The sequence below is a fragment of the Phalacrocorax aristotelis genome, chromosome 10, assembly GCF_949628215.1.
Source record: "Phalacrocorax aristotelis chromosome 10, bGulAri2.1, whole genome shotgun sequence".
In the NCBI taxonomy this organism is placed as follows: domain Eukaryota; kingdom Metazoa; phylum Chordata; class Aves; order Suliformes; family Phalacrocoracidae; genus Phalacrocorax; species Phalacrocorax aristotelis.
Genome location: NC_134285.1, coordinates 965,519 through 984,929, shown reverse-complemented (window position 1 = coordinate 984,929; position 19,411 = coordinate 965,519). Strand labels below are relative to the sequence as shown.

General features: G+C 41.3%; 1 protein-coding gene across 8 annotated transcripts in view; it reads left to right on the top strand.

The window, feature by feature from the left end:
• The window catches only part of TNRC6A (trinucleotide repeat containing adaptor 6A), a 53,664-nt gene that overhangs the window by 12,983 nt on the left and 21,270 nt on the right, over window positions 1-19,411 (top strand). For 6 of the 8 annotated variants that reach the window (XM_075104573.1, XM_075104572.1, XM_075104575.1 and 3 more), the window contains 4 exons: window positions 578-668; window positions 4,391-4,412; window positions 12,686-13,021; window positions 17,151-17,198. In XM_075104573.1, coding sequence (XP_074960674.1) covers window positions 578-668; window positions 4,391-4,412; window positions 12,686-13,021; window positions 17,151-17,198 — 497 coding nt within the window. The remainder of the gene's footprint in view (window positions 1-577; window positions 669-4,390; window positions 4,413-12,685; window positions 13,022-17,150; window positions 17,199-19,411) is intronic. The other 2 variants (XM_075104574.1, XM_075104576.1) reach the window with 2 other exon arrangements.

The following is a 19,411-nucleotide window of genomic DNA, read 5'->3' as shown; positions in this document are numbered from 1 at the left end:
GATACACCGCCAGTGGAACTGGCTCACTGCTCAGGCAGGAAAATGCGTGTGTTGTTTGTTTCTTGGCAGAGGCAGCGTTTAGATCAGCGAGCTGATGCAAATTGCTGCGTGGCTGTCTAGGCACCGGTGCTGGTGCGAAAGGGTGTGTGTGGCTTCGGGGGAGCCCAGCGCCTGGCTCATGCCCAGCGTGGTCAGACTCTGTGCTGGGTGGGAGCGGATTGCATGTGACGGGGGGAAATGTGATGCGTGAGAGCTCAGTCGTACGAATTAGCAATAGCTGGTAGAGGTTAAATAACATCTGAATTTGCACTGGCTTTTGAACCAAATCATCGTCTAAGCCTTCATTTTAACTTTTGGGGAAAAGAAAATATTCCGTGTAGCTTGACACTGCATCTGCCCTTAAAGTTTTGTCACTTGTGATTTGCAGTGGAAGTGCATAGTCCCTATAGAAATATTATCCAATTAGAAGTAAAATTCCCCAGTTCCTTTTGAGTAACTGTGAAATAATTGTTCTAAAATGAATCTAAGTGTGTACAGATTGTATTTTGGAGAGTTAATTACAAACTGTGTGGTTCAGGGATTTAGTGCAAGAAGAGGAAGAACAGTTGATGGAAGAAAGGAAAAAGAGAAAAGAAGACAAGAAGAAGAAGGAAGCTGCTCAAAAAAAGGTATGTTGAACATCTAAAAAAAATTAAAAATGCCGTGCTTGCGGGTTACTTATGCTTCACTACTAGCAAATACTGGTTTAGCTGTTGTTACTCAGAAGTGTTTTCTTTTTAATGTAATGTTTGAAGCTTTAAATGTGCTGGCAGTTACTTAGTGGTAACTGGCAGGTGGAACATCTTAGTTGGCTCTGTGTACAGTTTCTTCAGAGATTAAATATCCTTCTGAGGTGGCCATTCTTTTTTCTGATCGTCAGTCGAAGCGGTTTCAAGTTTGAACGCTTCCTCAGTGTTGGTGCATTTTAGTAGAATAAAATTACCATTTTTTTCTTAAGATAGTGGCTTCAAGGTGTATCCTTACTTCAATATATCTTCTTGTCCTTCAGTGTAGAAACATACACGTCATAACACAATTTGCTTTAGGGAAGGTGGATAAAAATGAAAATATCGGCAGCAAAGGTATTTTGGGATGGAAACATCACAGGAATGCTTGTAAACGTTTCAGAATTCAGGTTTCCTGTCAAGATATTAATCATGGCCATTGATTCTAAATATTGACCCTGTGTTTGAGAGGAACTTGTAAATATGGTTTTAAAACCACATCTGTTTCAAGCTTGGATTTGCTAACTGGGGGTAGCAAAGCAAACCTGCCTAACAGTTTTTCTTAGGTTCTGTTGACTAATGCTAGATATTGACAAAACCCAGGTGTCGGCCCTCCCTGTTTGTTGGCCTAAATAAAGGTGTTGATTGTGCACCTGTACAAAATTAGGTATGTCTAATCTTGCAACAGATCTAAATGAAATAGGGCTGGAGGGATACTCCTAGGAGAGGTATTTGCTCATATTTCAGAATGAGAGGTTCTTTTCAGTAGCTGAGAGCGAAGCTGCATAATAATTTTTGGACTTCAGTTGTAAATTTATAACTCATTTTCCTCTTGGATTTTTTTTTAATTGGAAGTTGTAACAGGAAAGGAACTGGTTTACTTGTAGAGTTTGAATCTTAAATAAGTGGTTCTTTGTCACTAACTTTCTCCTCCAAAATTTAGTATTTTCATGAGTTTGAAAGGCATGTTTGGGAGTGAAATTTGTAGAAATAAAAGCGTAAATATTTGTAGAAACTGAAGAGACTAGTCCTTTGCCTAAAAGTGAAAGTTTTGCTTACACTTTCTCCTGCTGTGGAGTACCTGCTGGACTGTTCTTCAGAAGCCACAGGTCTTTATTGATGTGCTCTATTCTCTGAGTGACCAAATGTCAAGTGTGTGAACTTCGTCTGTCAGGAGTTTAAGCGGCTTCTATGGACAAGGAAGTAGGATGCCACAAGGGTGCTCAGGTGCATTCCTGGAGGTGCTTAAACTTGATCTAAATTAAAAAGAATACACCTCTGAAAAACCACAGTAACAAACAACTGCCAGTTAACGTAGCTGTTAAAAAAAAAAAGCAAAAGTCCTAGTACAGATGTGGCTTGATTCTAGATTAAAATGAAAACTTGTTAACATCAGTCACAAGGAAGGCAGAATCCCTTTTCTGCTCTGTTAATATTTGTGAGTAGTTCCAGATTGACCAAAATGGCTCGTTTTGAGAATGTACTGTTTTGTATTATCAACCATAGTCTCTCTAGCAAAAGCTTTAAAGCATTTAACTGTGCGCCATGTACTGATGCAGTTTGGAGGTCCTTAGCTGAAATATGGTCAATTTCTTTTTCTTTTAGAGAATAGCACCTTAGTATAAAAAGCAGCCAGTAGCCTTATGCTATGACCCTTTCTCTTTGCTGATCTCTTTGGGTGCTCTGGGTAGTCAAAAACAGCAAAAAATTTTTGAAAAATTCTAAGTTGTCTCATTTTCCTCTTCACAGGTCATGTGCTAAGCTAATGAATTGCTTTTTAACTCAGGTCACAGTTGGGGAGGGGGGTGTGAGGGTACAAGCTCCCCAGGGTAAGCTCTAAACACATGCAGGGTATGACAAGAACCGAAAGGGCATCATGTAATTGTACCACGGAGGGAAGAGCTAGTGCTTGGGTTTTACATACACTGTAGTTCTTTAATAATTCTTTAATAATTGGAACTAAAAGTAATAGGAGAACAGCAGCAATCCCAGAGACACTGAAGAGAACATAGCTCCTCTCAGTTGAGTAGTGCTCGCATCCCGAAGCTGAGCAGCCTTCGTGGGACATCAACTGTGTGTTCCATTTACCTTTTCGTGGTCGTTTACAAACATGTTTTGAATGCCTGGTTCCAAGTCAGGTCCTGTGCATACACTATCCTGGAGTTTGAAGTGCAAACAAAACTTCCCGAGTCTTCACAATAATTTTCTTAAGCAGATTTGTTGAACAAAGGGCTGCTGCGTGACACCACGGCTTTTCATCATGCTCTAAGTACAGCAGTTGCCTTTGGGGAGGGGAGGGGCAGTGGTGGTGGAGGAGTCGGGGTAATATGGGTACAGTAGGCAAAACTGAAAACAGCCATGGTGTGGGGTTTCTGATACACTTCTGTGAGCAGCCATTGGCTTTATTTTGGCTTTCTCAATTCCAGGGGCTGACGCATTACTGTTAGTAGAGTGGATTTTCACAGAAGAGACTTTTGCAGTCTTTAGCTATATTTAGCAATCTCTAAGAGCATAAATTTAAAAAAATGGAAAGCTTGTGCTCAAGGTTTCTCGGGAGCAAGAGGCTACATTTTGAACTATTGGGACAGTACAACAGATTTTTGTTCATATCCTTGCCTTTGTCAGCGTACGAAGTTGAAAAAGAGGGTGTTTCTGTTAATGTACTCTTGATTTCTTTAAGAGAAGTGAGGACATGGCACTGAAGAGTCATTAATAAAGTTTCAGTAGTCAGCCCTCACAGTGCCAATGTCTGAATCTCAGCAAGTCTTACATCAGATCAGTGAATCAATACATTTTTTTCTTGCATTCACGCGATCTCTTTTTCCTCTCTCCTCAAGGTTTTAATCGTGGACGATCATAGCTTAAGTATTATCGCAGATTTATTGCATACTATGAACATGTGAAATCCCATCATTAAAATGGGTTGTATACAGCTACCAAAGTGACCATATCAAAATTAATCTTATTTGGCTTTGGAGATAGTGCATTTTAAAAGTGGTAATTAAGAAGACTCTAGTTTTGGGTAGGAAGAACTAGGATTTATGCTTTTGAGAGGTCCTTTATGAAGTCAGTTTCACTGTTTTATGGTTAACCCTTACAATTAAGGTGCGCTTCCACACAAGAAATGTTTCTCTCCCCTTTTCTATCCTGTGATAAAATTTTATTCAAATAGATCTCATCTTGGCTGTTTTGCGGGTGTAACCAGTTGAATATTGGAAGTGAAAGACTTAAAGCTTTTGCATTTACTTTCTTACTTCCTTAAAATTTCTAGTCCTTCCCTCTCCTGCCCCTGCTGTATTCTGCAGTAAAAGTGGTGGAGGTTCCTTGCTTCCAGGCATAGTTTTTAACTACTTCAAACATCTGAAATTTGCAAATTTAATGCAGTCTGTTCCATGTACTTATCTTTCAAATTAATTTTGTCTTCTGTAACATTGAAACCGCTTTCTAGGCATAAGGAATAATAGGCATGGGTTGGTTAGAGAGACACTTCTGAAGTAGATAATTAAATAACTTTAAAACATTTTAAAAGACGAGAGTCAAAAGTAATGTTGCTTTATGAAGTGGCACGTGCACATGTGGTTTTTCTCTTATCTGCCCAAATCACTGACATGTCTTTTTTTTTCTAGGCCATTGAACAAAAAATCAAAGGTAAGTTACTTTAGAGTTATTTCTATTCTGTATGTTATTTCTGCGTTTTTAAATATGTTGAATCAGGTGGGTCACCTGAAAGCTCTTCTCAAACTAAAAGATGGGGTCCTTGAAACTTCAGTTGCACTTTTTCAAACAGTGACTGCAAAAGACTAGAGTAATGGCAAAGGGTTTATTCCAGGCATTGGAGTCTTCTGTTCTTCCTGTTTTCCATTCTTAATTACTTGCACAGCACCAGGCATATAATACCTTGTTCTTTTCCATATTTGCTTTTTTCCATACCCTTTTAGGTTTGTTTGAAAAGTGCACAAACACCTTAACGCTTCAAGTATGGGCGTGTATATATATATTGATCCACATAATGGATCTGTTTGGAACTTAATTTCCAAATATTCTAAGTGCAGCTGGGGTTGGGAATGCTTGATAGACAAGTAATGGATATGTCTAGTTTTAACTGACTGTTGCATGCGGGGAGTTCATCCTGACAAAATGATCAAGATGGCAGTATCTGAAAGCTGTAATTTCGATGTTCAGTGGCAGGCTGGGAACGCTGCAGTTACTCTGAATGTTTGTGGGTTTTATACAGATCTCCATTCCAGCCGGCTTCTATAAAGGGGGAAAAAAGATTCTTTTCACTTTCTTTTTAATTCTAGCTCATAACATGTTAGTTGGGAAGTGGATAATAATTGCATAAGTGTTCATGTGGAGTGCTTGCTGAATCCCTGTTTTCTGGGAACATTGGGTTTAATTTAATACTTACTTGAGCAGTGGTAGAAACAGGAGCTCGGAAGCCCTGCTTGGCAGAGATGCAATTACTGTTGGAAAAATCAAAAAGTGTTTGAAGTGCCGTTCTGGCATGAAGGTAATAAAATGGTAGAGAACATACTACACTTGAGAAGAGGCAAAGAAACAAATGAAAGTGTCCGTTACCGAGGTGTGTGTTTGAAGAAGCATCCTAGTTCGCGTGTGGTTGAAATGGAGGAGGCAGGTTCTCCACATAAAAAATGTGCCAATTCTCCTGCCGAGGACTGCAGTACCAATTACCAGGTATCAGGAGACACATTTACGTCTAGTTTATTTAAGTGCAATGTGTACTTTAGTGTGAGTGTTCAAAAGGGGGGGGGAAAAACCTTCAAATGATTGAGTGGAGCCAGTGGGTTTTCAGTGTGTGTCGATGCTCTGTGGAGGGAAGGAGGGCAGCCCGGGTTCTGCATCTTGGGGAGCTCTTCTGGGAGATGCGTTAAGGAAGCTGATGGTTTGTTTATGGAGTTGATCCCTTGAGGCAGAGGGAGCTGCTGGAGCATGGTGGCCGCAGGAGTGTCGGTGCACTGTTCCTGCAGCTGATGTCACTCGTGGCAGCTTGTGTTCTGCACGTGGGTTTCACCAAGCTGGCTGTGGGTCCTGGCCTCTGGCCATTGGGACCAGTTGGGAATTCTACCTTTGTCCTTAGGCGCAGGACTGGATACTTAATAAAAGTGCTGGAAGAGTAGTATAATTAATAAATACTCCTCAATTGTTTTTTAAAGCACCCTTTTTCAAGCAGCGCATGGGATTTCATTTGAAGTACAAGCATTACATCTGAAGTACAGGCTAAGCCTTTGTTTTATTCTGTAAATTCCGGCCATAAGGCTTCTAAGATAACACAATTCTTTAAATCTGGTAGGTTTGGTTTTATTCTTAAATAATAAAATATATCTGAAAAGATAGTGAAAAAGGAAAATGGTAAAATACTTTGCTGTAAATAATAACGTCCATTTTGGATGAACATTTGACCTGTGTACTTGTGACGCAGAGATGCTGGTGCAGCCTGTCAGGGACGAGGCTGCAAAAGCAAATGGCCAAAAATAGCGTGCAGACAGCAGGGCATCTCTGCTCAGTAGGCTACCTGATGGTAATCTTCAAATAGAAGTAAAAAAAAAAACCCAAACTTTCTTTTGAAGGACAGGGTAAGTCTTCCCCTCCCCCCCGCCCCCCGGAGGCCTAGTGTTTACTGATGGAAGTATTAAGTTCCTACTTCGATGTTACATTATTATTAACAGGGTACTTTGGGAAGTTTAGCAGGAATTTAGAGTTGTCAAAGACACGCAAGCTGGCAGTCGGGCCGAAGTAGTACAGACGTTGTGGGATTCAGATACACAACTTTTTGCAGAAGTCTGTATAGGAACAAAATTCAACGCTTATGGCACACACAGCTCTTTCATTGTTTCAACAGTTTTGCCTACTTGTATTCAGGATGCAAATTAATGTTTCATTAGTTTCCAAGTTTCCATCGCGTTAATGTCTTAAATAATTTATTCTGTGCATGAGCTGAAGATAAAATACAAGAGTATAGGATCTCTAAATAATTCAGAATTATGTTCCTTCTTTCAGAAAAGTAGCTGGTTAAGTGGTGGGGGTGGGTAGGGAGGTTATTTCTTGTTTTTAAGTGTAGTTTGGATGGCTCCAAAATGTAGTTGGAGCCAAGGTAGAAATTGTACCAGCTGAAGGAGCTACTGGTGTTCACGTAAAAGTATAAGACTACCTCCCGAGGAAGTTAATAGTGCTGGGTTTTGGGTTTTTTTTTCCCCCTATTCAGGATTGGGGGTGGAAGTAATGAAGATCATGCTTATATAAATGTTTCTGGTACAAGTAGCATTTTAATACTGTAGTGTTGTCGTTAAAAATGCATGTATGTCATTCCCATGGATTTCAAATAGTCTAACCTGTCTAGTTTTATACATCTGATTTTATTAAAAGAGGGAAGAGGCAGTGCATAGGAGTTGGAGATTAATGTATTATTTAGTTGCTAAGTGGAAGGATTCTCGATTTGTGCAGCAGCCAGCGTAACAAATTTCTACATCAACAAGTGCCCTCCAAGTGCTCTTGTACGAGGTATTTTAGGAAGAAATAAGTATCATTTGAAAGTCCTTATTTGTTGAGAATGCTGCATGATTATCAATTGCTGTGGCATTCCTTCTAGCTTGGCAAAATATGTATTATTGCTGTGTTTAGTGTCAGTACTATTAAAGACAGACAAATCAATCCATTTTCCCTGAATGTCTCCTAAAACAGGACTCTGTAAGCCGCACTGTGGCCACAAGCAGCTAACGATAAGCCAAGCACTAAAGTAAATGCTATTTCAGAACATTTGTGTTTCGTTGTAGTTGCTCACCTCAGTAATCATGGTGTGCTTCTGCAGAATGAGATTTCATTAGGAGATGAGATACCTTTTTGCACACACTTTAATGAAGGTACGTAATACCCTCGCAGTAATGTATGAAATTTGAACAGCAGTGTTTATGTTGGTGCCAGTGTTGTGGTTAGTTGTTCTGAACGCTTTTGTGCTTTGCGAAACAGTACAAGCTAGAGCTGAAAACATCTGTCAATCTTCTGTTCTGAATTCCTCTGCTTTGTAGAAGGCAGAGGCATAAAGTACTACTTTTACTGCAGAACAGAATAAACTTTGAATCAACCACTGAAACGGAAAGTGCTTTTAAAAATAGCTGGGTGTGGAATTGAAATCTTTGACTCATATTTCCCACCTTGGAAACTTCTTACTCATTTTCTTCTCTGTGAAGCAGAATTGCCCGAATACACTAAGTCTTCTGTTTTTTGTCATGTGTGGTTTTTTTTTTTCTTTTTCACTTGCCTAACTATGCTTTTCCTGATTGGAAAAATGTTATGTTAGCTTTTAAGTCTTGAAAGCAAATAGCAAAAGTGAACAGAATAAGAAATGCCTGCTGTTAAAGTTACCCGTAGGAATGGCATACAACTTACCTTTGTGCGGATCTTCAGGGGTTAATGAATTGGCAAACAGTTAGATATTTTCCAGATCAGCTAGCTGAGCTTACAGCTGCGGCCATTTTTCCACAACGAAAATTCTAGCACTACATCTTACGTGTGTCAGCTTGAAAGCCAGACTTCCTCTGTTTGCCCTTCAGCATTCCAGCACTGACAACTCTTTGGGGCATGACACGCAGGGAGAGAGCATTACAATACATTTTTAAGAGGTCAGCTTCAGCAGCAGCAAGAAGCAGCATTTAAATGACAGCTTGGTGCTGTTCTTTGTGTGGTTTAGCAGGCGATTTAATCTTTGTACGCTGATTTTGTGCGAGTGAGAAACTTTTCCATCTGCATTAAAAAGTTATTCAAACAGCTGCCATTTTTTTTTTTATTGGAGGGGGAGTTTAAGTCACTGGGCCCCTACTCCAGGAGGAGTTGGCAGGCAGCACTCCTGGAGCAGTAAAATGACACCATGCTTCTCCTCCATTTTCTAATGAAATCTGCAGAGTGGGAAAGCAACACAAGTTGGAAGCGTCTTTCTTTGGAATCTCTCTGTAAACTCTAACTTCACCATCCCCTGCCTTGTGGGTTTTCACCAGGTTTGTTCTTTATGAAAATCTGTCATTTTTAATAGTCGTTTCTGTAAACTGGCTGTTACTAGTCGAGTAAATTAACTGTGATAGACTGTGAGCCTGTTAAAATTCTATTTCTGCCTTAATATGATTTAAAATAAAATACCTTGTGCAGAACAAACTTTTATTAAACAAGCAACTTGTTTCTAACAGATTAAGACAGTAAGATAATGATTAAGGGGTGTTGGAATTTATAGTAGCCATATTGGAATATTAATGTATTATTTAGTCTTCTAAGCAGCTCTGGACCAGAAAATGTTGGACAGCATAAATTGTATAGCTTAAAACTTACTCTGTAGTACTTGGGAAAGCAAAGGCAAGGGAATTCTGTTGCAATTCTGATTAATTTCAGTTTGAAATTAGCATACGAATGTAAACTCTGCATATTCTTTAGCATAACCGTATGACCTGGTAAGATTCTGATTTAGTTTGCTGATCATAGTAGAATTACCGTATTTGCTATGGAAATGAATGCATAGAATATATGAGAAATATAATTTTCTTGAACTGCTTGCAAAGTCTTGTTCATGTTGTAGCTTAGGGGCTGGCTTGGCAGAAAGTAGCTTGTTTATTAGTTGCGCTCTTTTACAGTCGAAAGTGTTTCGATAACGGAATCCAGTGGACTTGCAGGTAGTAATATGCGCTTTGTCTTAAAGTAGCTTTCATCAGGAAAGTGAAGTATTAATGTTGCTGCGTTGCAGCGTTGCCCTAAACGTGCTACTGCAGCTCTGGGCATTTCATGGAATGTCCTATAGAAACGATTTTACTTTATCTGAGAGGAGCAATTGTACGTGAATAGTCGTAGTAGTGCAGGAAAACAGAATCTCTTCCACTGACCATGTTAGGGGGTGCTGTATGTTGGATCAAAAACCTCTTCAGGTAAGGTGTACTTCCCACTTCAGCTGCCAATAAAAAACAAGCTGAAATACAGTGTGCAGAACGCTGAAGGATGTGTGTGTCCCTAAGTGGTGCCGTTACTCTCCGACTACTTTGTTGACTTGATAATGATATACTGGCAGCAAAAAGCGGTGGTTTTCCGCCCATTGCTATCAGCACACCTCAGGTGCAGGCTGAACTGTGCTCTAAACTGTAAAGAGGAATTGGCATGAATCAGGTGCAGCCAAAGGCATATTGATAGATCAAAAAGTTATGATTTGGGCAGTAGCTATACAGGTTTTGGTATGTGAAGATGTCTTTAATTACTATTTCGAAGCTTGTTGCAGTACCTAGACCACAGAAATGTGCTAAGTGCTTGTGCGTTAAATTGTTGACAAAGTCTCAGCTATTTGCTAAAATAGCCCCCCCAAAGGCTTGGTCATTTTCAGGTCTTTTAATTATTTTTAAACCAGGAAATTGGAAAAGGAATAAATGGAAATAGATTTGTTTTACTTCTTTGTATTGGTGAAATTCATCTTTGATCATAAGCCGTTGTCACATGGCATGCATCAAAACATTGTGCAAGGAATCTGTTCTGAGTGACCTGGGTTTTTTGATACAGCTAACAACTTAAATTGACGGAATCCGATATGGTGCTGGTGATTTTTATCAACTTGCCAGTTTATCTAACAGCTTTTGAATACCTTTTACTCCCAGTGCTCTGTACATTAAATTGGCTTATGTCTTGGCCATTCCTCCCCTTAGTTCTGTCCTCCTCCAGTCAGCTGTGAAACAGAGAGGGCCGGGCACTGCTGTGCCCGAGGAGGGGACGTGGTGGGGCTGTGGCAGGAGCCTGGAGCCGGGGGTGGTACTCCTCCCCCGTGAGGCTTCTGCCAAAGGCCTGTAGCTGCCACCTGTGAGACAAGGAGGTCCCTCAATTTTTCTAATTTTCTTAAGAAGCCTAAAGATAAGATTCCATTAAAACACAACGCAGCTGCTGATTCTTAGGTGACATTTTATTCTAAAGGCCTTCATGTTTGTATTTTTCAAAGTATGTGACTGTGAGTTATAGTAGAAATTAAAAATACAGTCATAAGTAACAGTATTCTAGTCTTTGATTTCAAAACAAATTCAAACAAAATCTTTGAATGCAATCAAATTGATTCTTTAAACAAAAGTTTGAGTTTGTTTTTTTATGTTATATTACATGTGTCTGTTCCTGAAAGCAAATAATAAAACGGTCTTTAAACAAAACCAAAGAATTTAAGAAGTCCCAGAAGAGTACATTTTCAGTCATGTAGTAACAATATTCCTGCTGCTGACATGCCAGAAAATTAAATGGGCCACAGCAGGGAATGGTTTAAGGATGCTGCTCTTAAGCCACAAGTCGTGTATGTGTAGATGCTGCCAGTGTGCAAAACTATTCTTGAAGATAAGCCCAGCCTTATCGTCACTGACACCCCCTGTGCCATCGGGCGCCTCCCCGCCCAGCGGTGCAGAGCGAGAGCCCTTGCTGGTGCCGAGCAGTAGCACCTGCCTCAGTTTCCCCTTTCTAGCACGCAGGGTCGGTCCTCTTCCATAGCCAGCCACCACCTTAGAGGTGCCGATGGAGCTGTGTCCTGAACCCTTCTCTCGCAGGACCTCAGTGAAAAAAAGTGGGGATGACTCTAACCTGGGTCGCTTTTCCCCTCCGTTGGCTGTACAGCCCCAGAAAGGGTTGCGTCCCTGGGGAGGGAGTGACCTGTAGCTGGTAGGATCCTCTTAAAGTGTTTGTCGCCAGAGGAGTTGCGTTACCGAGCGGTGCCCTAGCTGTCAGCAGCAGGAATTGCCGCATGGATTAAACTATTTTTTTTCCAGTAACTTCTAAACCTGCCCGTTTCCCTTTGTGGAGCTCCGAGTAGAGGCGGTGACTTGACCACGTAGGCAGGTCAGTGCTGAGGGAGGTCACGATCGAGTCTTGAGGGATCTCGGAAAGTTCCACACTAAATGTAAACACGCTTTATGGATATCCCATCCATGAAATTTGAAAGCTACATTAGCATAGCCGTCATGTAAAGGATTGGAAGTGCAGCGTAGCTGGTGTGGTGGTTGGGATGAACAGCAGCAGCACCAGAAGCACACATCCAGTAGCTCGCAGTGTTCCTTCCTATTCATTGAGCCTGGTTTACTAACCCGGTACCTACCCTGAGCACCTCCGTGCCTCCCGCCCTCGCTTTTGTACTGGTTGGGCGGAGGTGTTAAGTTGAGGGTGTTGCGGTTTTCCCTTTATTCAGCATCTGAGCTCAGTGTGTTCGCTCAGAGCTGACCTCTGCAAGTTACTCGACCTTCATCTTGCCTTGGAGTGGCTGCGCTCTGAAGACTGAAAGATAACTTGGAGTTGCCGTTGCACAGTTGGCATTTTACGAGTGCCGGCACGGTCCTGCCACGCTGCGTACGGGGGCTACCCGTGCTGTTGGCTTGTCCTGCTGGCAACCTGAAGGGCTTTACCTATTCCCCTTCGTTTTGGATGTTAGGGTTGGTAAAGCAGGCAAGCCTTAACAATACGTTCTGGATGTCCTGTTCACCTCTTGTTATGGTCTTGCACAAAAAAGAACACTTTTCTGTACGTAACACTTAAGCTTCCCATCGGAGTAAGATTTTTTTTTCGTACTTCGATATTTTTTAAAATAAAGTTTAAATGCCAAAACAAACTGGCATAGTGCTGATTTGTCAGAAAAAAGCCATAGAAAGCTTGTTAGTAGTAGTATAATTTAACTGCGATAACTTTGTTAGGAGTGATAGCAAGATATATTTCTGCTTCCAGACCTGTGCTATTAAAGCTGTGTGATTATGGGATAATTGAGCTTTTAATGGGGAATGAGTTACAACTTGAACTGGAAAAAATGCTGCCATTACATAATATATAAGCACCTCTAAGAATATTGACTTAGTCTTCATTTTTTTTAAGTTGCTGTTCTTATGAATAACTTTGTCCAACTTTCTTTTTTTTGGGGGTGGGGGTAGTGCCAGAACAAACAAAGACAAGTGTAAGCCAGCCTCAGCCTGTCACCTCTAACGGCACTTCCACAGTAACCAGCACTAATAATAATGCCAAGCGGGCCACAGCCAACAGTCAGCAGCAGCAGACCTTGCCTCGATACCCTCCTCGTGAAGTACCACCGCGATTTCGACACCAGGAACAGAAACAGCTTCTGAAACGAGGTCAGCAGTTACCAGTTATAGCTGCAAACCTGGGATCTACTCCTAAAGTATTAAACGGCCAGTCAGGAGGCAGCACTGTCACAAATAAACAGCCAGAGACCAACGGAGAAGTGCCGAACAGCAGCAAAAAACAGCCAGGTGAGGGGGAGGTACCTTGTTTTCCTTTAACTAAAGTCGAATACTTTAAATTCCATTATCAGTGAAATATTTGAGCTAATATTATTTAAACTTTAAATGTAAGCTGTAGCATAATGGGATATTTTCCTGTGTCATGGCTTAATATTACGGGATGGTTCCAGCCGTCTTTGTGCAAGTTTCACGCTGAAACTTCAGACATCTTAGTTGCTTGTTGTTGCTAGCAGTGTACAACAGACATGTCTGAACAGATGATGAAGCCAGTATGACCACTGCGATGTTCTGAATTTCCAGTCTTCACCCCGGTAATTGATCTGAGCATGACCGTGGTACGAAGCACCTTTCTTGCATCCAGTTTGGATACACGGATCTCACAAGGGAAGGGTCTTTCAGACACTTCCTAGAGCATTCTGAACGGCATGTCAAGACTTTTGTTCTTCCTACCTGGAGATATAGATAGGGTACGACTTGTTCAGAATATCAGAAGTGCTATTTGTTGTTAGGTCAGAGTTTTTCTTTGTTCATCTACCTGAAGCTAGATTGTCTTACAAAATGGATCAACCTTTGCCTGTATTACTATTAGTATTTGAGTTTAGTTATCTTCTATTATTTTGGGTTGTTACGCATTCTTTTCAGATACCCTTTCAGGAGTAACAAACTTACCTGTTTTATGTGCATAACTTGCCGTTCAGTGAATGTGCTAGCGTGCAGTTCAGCAAATTTTTTTGGACAATAAGGGCAGTAAAAGTAACTTTCTTTGTATGGATCCAGATTTGCAAAGGGATTTGGTATTAATGCATGCAAATGCTTAATATGTTGGACAAATACTTCCTTATTTTTATGCTCATGTTTATTTTTTGATGCGCGCATAGCGGTGATGTACACTGCTGTGTTGAAACACATGCAGATAGTTTCTTCTGAAACTTTTCTGAATTCCCAGTGCTTCTCAAAATCAGTGCTTTATACACTAAAAGGATGTGACTCCTAGCCCCTTCAGTTACAAAATAGATTCCTGGAAAATAGCCTTGATATTTCAAGTTTTAGTTAAATTTTGAGCTGTTCTGATTACTGATTCTTGAAGAAGCAGTATTTAAAATGAAAGTAAACAATCAAAGCATTGGAAGCCGTTTATCCGTGTGCCCCTTGAGGAATGTTTCCAGTGTTACTTTCCAGTATTATTTTTGTAACATACTGATAGAGCTTTTACCATTCCAAGAAGTGATTTTTTTTTAAAGCAGGTTTTTTTTTTTACTTTGCCTGTATTATTTTATTCCTGTCCATAGTCAGGTTTAAAGTAACCTTTCATATGCTCACTTCTCAGATTAAACCTCCTCTCCCGCATATATCCTCTGCTGGTCAAATTGTGTGGTAGCAAGTTAAATAAAAATTCATCTGTAAGCTAATCTAAGAAGTATTATTCTATATAACTTATTAAACCTCCCAATTGTATCCAGAGGGTTTTCTGAGTACACTGTCCTTCGTTTCACTTCTTGTGAGCACCAGCCCAATATTTAATTGGTTGGGTTCCCATTTGTGTATTGCGTTCTCCCCATTTCTGCTCAGTTTTGCTTGATTTTTGTGCTGCCATGGCTCGGCAACCTTTAGGCTATCAACATGCCCCTGTGCAGTGCTACCACAATGCCATACTGAGTGTCTGAGGCAACTGCTGTACTAGGAGTACTTCTGTGGTTTGAATAATATGTTAATTATTAGAATAATACATCTGCGGGTTCAGCTGGTAACTAAAAGCTTCTGAGAGCCTGTAGGGGAGAGAAGGGTTGCCAAATCGCTTCCCCACCTGAAGAAAATGCTGGTGTTGTGTGTAGCATCCTGTCAGTGGCTGTACTGTCAGGTGTTCGCTGACCGTGCGCTGTGCTCGGGGCGTTCCCGCGTGTGCAAGGCAGGCTGGTCGGAACCGACAGGCGGGGCCGGGAAGCCAGGGCCTCCTTTCTTGGCGCCGTCTGTCTTCCCTCGTGTGTAACCAGGAGCAATGTCTGGTTTGGATGTTTTGTCGGGCTCTTTGAGGGATGTAGCTAAGATGATAGTGCAAAGGAAAATAATTTTTCAGTGCTGGATTTTTGTAATGACTTCAAAATCCTGTCTCCTGAATTGCCTGTGAGGTAACGTGGAGGTGGCCGTCGTCCAGCGGCATGCAAGAGTGACTTGGTGTCTTCTGACACCTTTGTACCTGAAAGGAAATACTACTGTCATTTGCCTGTCTCAGTCTTACTCATTCCCTCTCCCTAGTTCCTCTTTTAGCCTCCAACAGCAACTTCTAGGTACTCTCCTTGTTATCTCTGAAATTAAAAATCTCATGAAATTTGATGTATCTGTAGATCCCTTCCTGTTGAAACAATATCCATGTACAGGCCATTTGGGTTAACAAATTTTATATCTTAATGGAATATCTTTGAAGATTAAGTTGTCGACCTTTTTTTAAGTATTATTTAATAGATATTGGGATGGATCTGTGAAGTCAAAATTGCTGGAATCGGTACTGGCTCCAGCTGAGGTATCTGTCATTCCCTGACAGACCCTGGGGTAAGCTTCCTGGCCAGTTCCAGCTGTTTGCTCAGTGCTCTGTAAAACACAAGTACTGCTAAATTGAAAGTCGTCCTTCAGTTGTCCTGGCCACAGGAAGCTTTTAAATCTTCAGTATTGAAGAATTTTTTCCTTTTATCAATGGGCAAAAAAATGTCTTGTGTTTTGTGTGGACAGTCATCTTCTATTTTGAAAACTAATCTGCTTTGTTTAGAAGTGAAGCTTAAGAAGGGATAGTCCTGTGGGGTTTTTCTTCCTGCTGTTTTCAGGACATTTGGCTTATCTTTTTCGTAAAGCCTCACAAGTGAAGCTCACGCCATGCAGTACCTCTGAAACCGACGCAGTCTTGTACCAAGGTGGTTATTTTAAGAACTCTACATAAGTAGCTCTTTATCACAACACTTTCATACCCAATTCAGTTGTTTGCTTTACTGGAATTTTCCCCTGTGTAAACTTCAGACGGAAGGAAGGTCCCGAGTGCTGCGCTGGCCTCTGCTTTACAATGCATCAGAATAGCCAGGTGGTTATTCCACAATGAGATCATGTATAAGGTGAACTAAAATACTTGCCAGCAGTAATTGCTTACAACGGTGGGATGGAACAAAACGGGAGAGCACCCTCAGGCTCCTGGCGCTCGTCCAGTTGCTTGGCTTCCTCCTTTGACGTGAGTGGGTCTCGCTTTATCCTCGTGCACCTCGCAGCAGAGCTGCGAAATGATGTTACAGCCAGAGCCTTTGGAAACAAAAGGTTCTTCCTGTGACTTGAGGGGGGTTTCTTGGCTATTGTAGGAGTTGGGGGAGAAGGGGGCAGTTGGGATTTGCAGTTAGCAGCGATGGAGGTTGACTTAACTTAGGAAACATTGCCTTAAATGTAACAGTCATGCTCTCCAACTGTAAAATTTGAATCATTGAAATTGAATTTGAATTTGAAACATTAACTTTGATTTCCTACACTGCCTATGGGGCACTTAGGAGGAAGAAGCTATGAAAGTGGTAAATGAAAGTTTGTTATGCACAGGCTTAGGTTAAACCAGAGTTGAACCATGTTTAGTTATTTCTGTTTGCTAAATAACGACTTTCAGGTGGAGAAAGCGTGCTGTTCAAAAGTGATATGAACTTGCTTCAGTTTCAGGGCTGACCTCTGAAATTCTAAGTTAGTACAGTCAATAATTAACTGGTTTTGGTTTCAATGACTATTAATTCTTCCTCTTTTTTATATAAATCAAACTTTTTAAATTAAGGACATGTTAAATGGTTAATTAAATGCCAAATGTATAAAAACTAAGTAGTAGTGGAAATATTTAGTAAAATAAGCAAAATTCCTAATACTTAAATGTGAATGCTCCGGGTAGAAAGCTGGGTTTGCTCTGTCTCTTCCCTGTGGTGTGCCCAGCGCCGTGGGTGAGGCCGTTCAGAACTTGCTGTCGCTGGCACGGTCGGTCAGGTTGAGAGATGGCTCAGAGGGAAACCTTTCCTGAAAAGGGGGTGCTCATAAATGGCTTAAAAGTAACGTGTGGTTTGGGGACTGTTCTCAAAGGGCTAGTTTAATGAAGTAACACTTCTGTACTTCTCTTGCCTTTTTTTTTTTGTAGGCATGCCTCCCATTCGGGACTTGGTGAGCCACTCCCCTAACCAGTCAGGTTAGCTATTTAAATCTCACCTTTTTTTTCTTTTTCCCCCGCTTTGTGTGTTTACAGTAGTTATGTGTTTCTCACAATTTTGTCGTGGTTTTTATTTATCTATTTTATTCTTTGGCTTATGTTTTTCGATAGCATGTGCTGTGTAAAAGCATACTTGTCAGTCATTATCTGTGCCATTACATACTGCATTTGGTTAAACCTTTTTAATTTTCTAAAATACGTCAGAATTCATACCAAAAAGATGTTTTGACTCTGTGGCACCTTAGCTTTAAAATACTAAGTGTCTTTTTTACCTTTACGCTTACATGTTAAATTGCCTCTTTGCGGTATTAAACTGACTAACCTGTGCAAGCCTGTGCTTTATATCAGAGGCGTTTCCCAGCACATGGGAGGACACGTGGCTGGGGGCCTTTCAGTTTTGAATGCTGAGTTTGTGCTGGGGTAGCACGTACATGGAGGCCTCAGCCGTGTACGTTGTTTACCGGGTATGATTGCGAAGAACAGTCGCTGTTCATTTTTAAGTGGTATTCTGGAGCGAGTGTGCTGTGTGAGCACTTGGAGACGTGCCGTATGAAATGCTCTGGAGTAACGTGGCTCATGCTGTCGATGGTTTGCACTGGCTCTGCTTCTGGCCGTGCACGTGCCCGTCAGGCTGCTGTGGGCACAACAGTGCTTAGGAGAACTCTTCATGTTGCAGCTCTTCTGATTACCTTGAAGACTGCTCTCAAAGGGGTGACGTTAATCCTCCTCTCCTCTTCCCTCCCCTCTCTTCCCTGTGTTGAATTTGTGCCGTCAGCACAGCTTCTTCATGCGATGGGAAACTGACCTGGGGGTTCATCTCTTTCCCGGGGCCGGGCGAGCTGTGCTGATGTGCCGCAGTGCTGCGGGGGCTTGGGTCCAGCTCGGGCCAGGGCCGGCACCCTGTGGGGAGGGGAGGGAGGGCGTGCAGGACGGTCCCTTTTAGGAGGGCCGCCACTTGTGCTGGGCTGGGCGCAGGGGGAGGCTCTACCCTTCTCCTGCCAGCTTTCCTGCCCTGCATTAACAGTTCGGAAGCTATTGCGGGGGCAGACAGCTGCAGCTACCGATTCTCGGGTTGGAGTACTCCAAGATGACACGAACAGACTTCAATACCTTTTTCTTTACCACAGAGAAACAGATACGTGATGCTAACAAACATCTCGTCTTTCTGGTTCTGTCATTTTCGTAATAAAGGAGCTTTTCAGCTTGTTTAATAAAAGCTAAAAAGCTTGTTTACCAAAAAGCATTTTTTTCATAAGGGCCAAAGGTACAATAATTGGGAAGGTGTAGTATTGGCAGTCTGGGGGTGCCAGTACGTTCTGGGACTGGAAAAGGAGACAGAGGGAGCAAGATGACGATGTTTCTTAATATACACATCTTAGTCCTACTGTTTAGTTTAGACCATGTGATAGTACTTTAAAACAAACAAGCTACTTCAGAAAATACATAGTTTTCTGCAAACACTTCCTGCGGGGGTAGCTCATAGCTAGAAAGCTTTAAATTATTGAATCACAAATTATTGGAAGAACCGTAGCAGATTACTGAATTTTAAAAAGGTCAGGTTTGTGTAAGTTGGTTTTTTTTTTTGTCCAGGATTTAAGCAGCAAAAGTTCAGTTGCAGCTTCTAAATAGTTTTGGGGAGAAAACCAGGAGCAGGCTGTGATCAGCTCATTGCTGTGCACCAAATGTAGTATGGTGTCAGCTGTAACTTTGCCATTTTGGGGTTTGGGGGTGTGTTTGTGGTATCTGCCAGACAGGGAAAATCAGAAAGAATACCGTGGTTATTCAGGATTTGTATACTTAACCTCAGAAGTTTGAGGGTTGTGGAGATTCATATAGGAATATTTCAGAACAGTGGCTGGCGCTAGAAATCACTAACGCACATTTATGTCCAGAAGAAAGACCGTTAGTCAAGGTAGTGCTGTGTAGAATCGGGTAAACTTCCAGGTGACTGGAAATGAATCACTACATGCTGTTTGTGTATTGGCTCATTACAAGCTGTGTAGCACATCTAAATTATAATAGAATTTTAATAAATACATGTTTTCTTTTTATGTATTCTGTTGTTGGGCAAATCAGAGTTTGTTTAGCATTTCACTCTGGCTTGTAGTCATAACCTGTATCTCTTTTGCTGAATTTGGGCTGTTTGCCATCTGTATAGTTCTGTGTTGTTTTTAAAATTGACCGTGTTATTG